At 37.4% G+C, this 2,500-nt stretch overlaps 2 protein-coding genes across 3 annotated transcripts in view; both read left to right on the top strand.

The window, feature by feature from the left end:
• Positions 1-2,262, top strand: part of LOC144969184 (uncharacterized) — a 34,547-nt gene extending 32,285 nt beyond the window's left edge. The window contains exon 3 of the mRNA XM_078908296.1: positions 2,168-2,262. Coding sequence (XP_078764422.1) covers positions 2,168-2,262 — 95 coding nt within the window. The remainder of the gene's footprint in view (positions 1-2,167) is intronic.
• LOC144967456 (uncharacterized) overlaps positions 1-2,500 on the top strand; it is a 119,921-nt gene that overhangs the window by 2,201 nt on the left and 115,220 nt on the right. For both annotated transcript variants that reach the window (XM_078904733.1, XM_078904734.1), the window contains exon 2: positions 2,168-2,500. This exon is cut by the window's right edge and continues 277 nt beyond it. The gene's annotated coding sequence lies outside the window, so the exon portion shown is untranslated. The remainder of the gene's footprint in view (positions 1-2,167) is intronic.

Here is a 2,500-nt window from a genome sequence, read left to right on the forward strand (position 1 = left end):
TGTCCTACATGTTAAATGTTGCTGTTGGCCAGGGACTCCTCGTAAAGCACTTTGAGCACGTTTAGTGGATATTGCGCTATATAAAAGCTCAATTGTTTTGTTTCTATAAACCTGATATCATAACATGTTTCTGTTTATAGACAGGGATGAGAATAATATGAAGTAAAGGTTAAAATGAAAGACGATTTCTAGTCTTACGAATCAAAATATAATATTGACAGTGACAGATACGTTGTAACCGGTGATTTCTTGAGGCCAAATTACGTGGAAATAACCTCATAATTCTACAATTAGCTAAACTATTTGCTCAAACTCCTACCGCTACAGTTTTTTTTTCATTATTGCATAATGAGATATTATCTATTGTTAACAGGAGAAATGGAAACGACAAAGTTTGTCAATAAATGGGGTTCTGAGGCGAGAGGAAATTGCTTAGATACCTTGAAAATGATTTTATAACGATGATAACATATTACTTTCCATAATAGATGACTTAAATACATAATTGGTAATAATAATTGGTTCTAAAAACGTTTACTTGGAATGATCTTTTTAATACAAAATTTTCTTGTGGATGGGAAGGGGGGGGGGGGGGGAGGAGGGCGTTCTTGTACTGTATTTCTTTATTTTTCTTTTCTTTTTTTTGTGGGGGGGGGGGGGGGGTTGTGTTGCAGTTTTGGTTTTTTGTTTAATTTGTTTTGTTTTGGTTTGGTTTTTTTCTGGGGAGGAGGGGTGTTTGGGTGTATTGTTGTTTTGTTTGTTTTATGTTTTACTTTTTTTGTTTGTTTGTTTGTTACTTTTTTTTTGTTTTTTTTTTATTATTTATTTATTTTTTCTATTCTATTTTTTGTGTGGATATTTTTTTGGTAATCTTCATGCTCTAATCATTAAGTGTCCAAGATGATAGAGCTCTCACATCGCAAGCAAAAGGAGAGGTTTCTATTAGGCTTTTCCCTGCTAGTTATTCTCTCCACCCAGCAGTGATTGTATTGCTGGATCTGTTAGAATTTGGTTGAAAGTAATTTGAAATTGATTAGTGTTTGATCCAAGGAGTTACAAACAATTGCTCTATTTCGATTAAAGCCGTTATAACTGGGGAAAACAACGGCTCCGTAGGCCTTATGGTTCTGAAATACTGTGTGAATATTTTGTATAACATTCAACAATATCACTTTTTTAAAAGTTTGAAATAGAGATATGTGTATGAGACAGAGACAGAAAACGCAAAAAGAAAAATCAACGTGAGCTTTTATGGAACCAAAATCCAATAGATTTGCTAAAAAGGGTCACAACCCAAAAGCAGCTCTTAACATCTGGGACATGACGCCTGTTAAGTGTGTTTCTTTTTATTTGTGAGCTTTTTTTTATAGAGCGCAATATCCACTAAACGTGCTCAGAGCGCTTTACAAGGGGTCCCTGGCCAACAGCAACATTTAACATTTAGGACGGTACATGACGCTGTGAGGCGATATTACAATTTCTTTCGGACAGAGACAATGTTGTTAACGGCCAGGTACTCATTTTACACCTGAGGACGGTGAGAGAATGCGACTAAAGAGTCTTCTCCAAGGACTCAACTTTGCGCCGAGCGAGGCTCGAACCCAGGACCTTCCGACCCGAAAGCGAGTGTCATACCACTAGACCACAAAGCCGCACCATTTTCATCGTCAGACACAACAATGTGACTGACAGAGAATTCGATTTACATCTGAGTGCAATAAGCGATGGTGTGTAATAAGCCTTCTTTTTGACTCAACCATGTGCCAACTGGGTGGGACTCGAATCAATGACTTACCACACAAAAAATTGAGCTTTTATATAGAACATTATCCACTAAACCTTCTCAAAGCGCTTTACAAAGGGTCCTTGGCCAACAGCAATATTTAACATGTAGGACGTGGTATGGTGCCTGTTTGGCGATATTACAGTTTTTAGCTCTGTTAAGGGCCAGGCACTCATTTTACACATGATTATGGCGAGAGAATGTGAGTAAGGAGCCTTTTCCCAAGGACTCAACTATGCACCGAACCCAGGACTTTCCGATCCAAAAGGGAGTGGCATACCACAAGACCACATAGCCGCATTCTCCGCTTTGTTTCTCTGCACTGTTTCATACTCAACCCTATATATATATTGTATTAATAGGTATCTATCCTACTCTCCACAGATTTATCGATAAATCAACAGAAAGAAAGAACCAAAAAAGAGACAACAGAGTACAACTACCTTGCCCTTGATACAACAAGTCCAGAGTCACCATAGAAGAACAGAAACAAAACGGCCATTCACTTGACTTTTAAGTCTACAAAATACATCGAGCCTAAGAAGAACCGATCCGATCCACCCGTCAGAAATATTACTCTGCTCCAATCTGTAAAGTGTTCCTCATTCCTCATTCAATTTTCAAGTCTATTTAAGAAAATTCAAGTTTAATATTTTTGCCGTGTTGAATCGCAATAAAAAGTTAAATGACATTGAGCAAAAGCTTCGAAGAAACGAT

The sequence above is a fragment of the Berghia stephanieae genome, chromosome 3 (genome assembly GCF_034508935.2).
Source record: "Berghia stephanieae isolate SIO BIC M18660-M18661 chromosome 3, UCSD_Bste_1.3, whole genome shotgun sequence".
Taxonomy (NCBI): domain Eukaryota; kingdom Metazoa; phylum Mollusca; class Gastropoda; order Nudibranchia; family Aeolidiidae; genus Berghia; species Berghia stephanieae.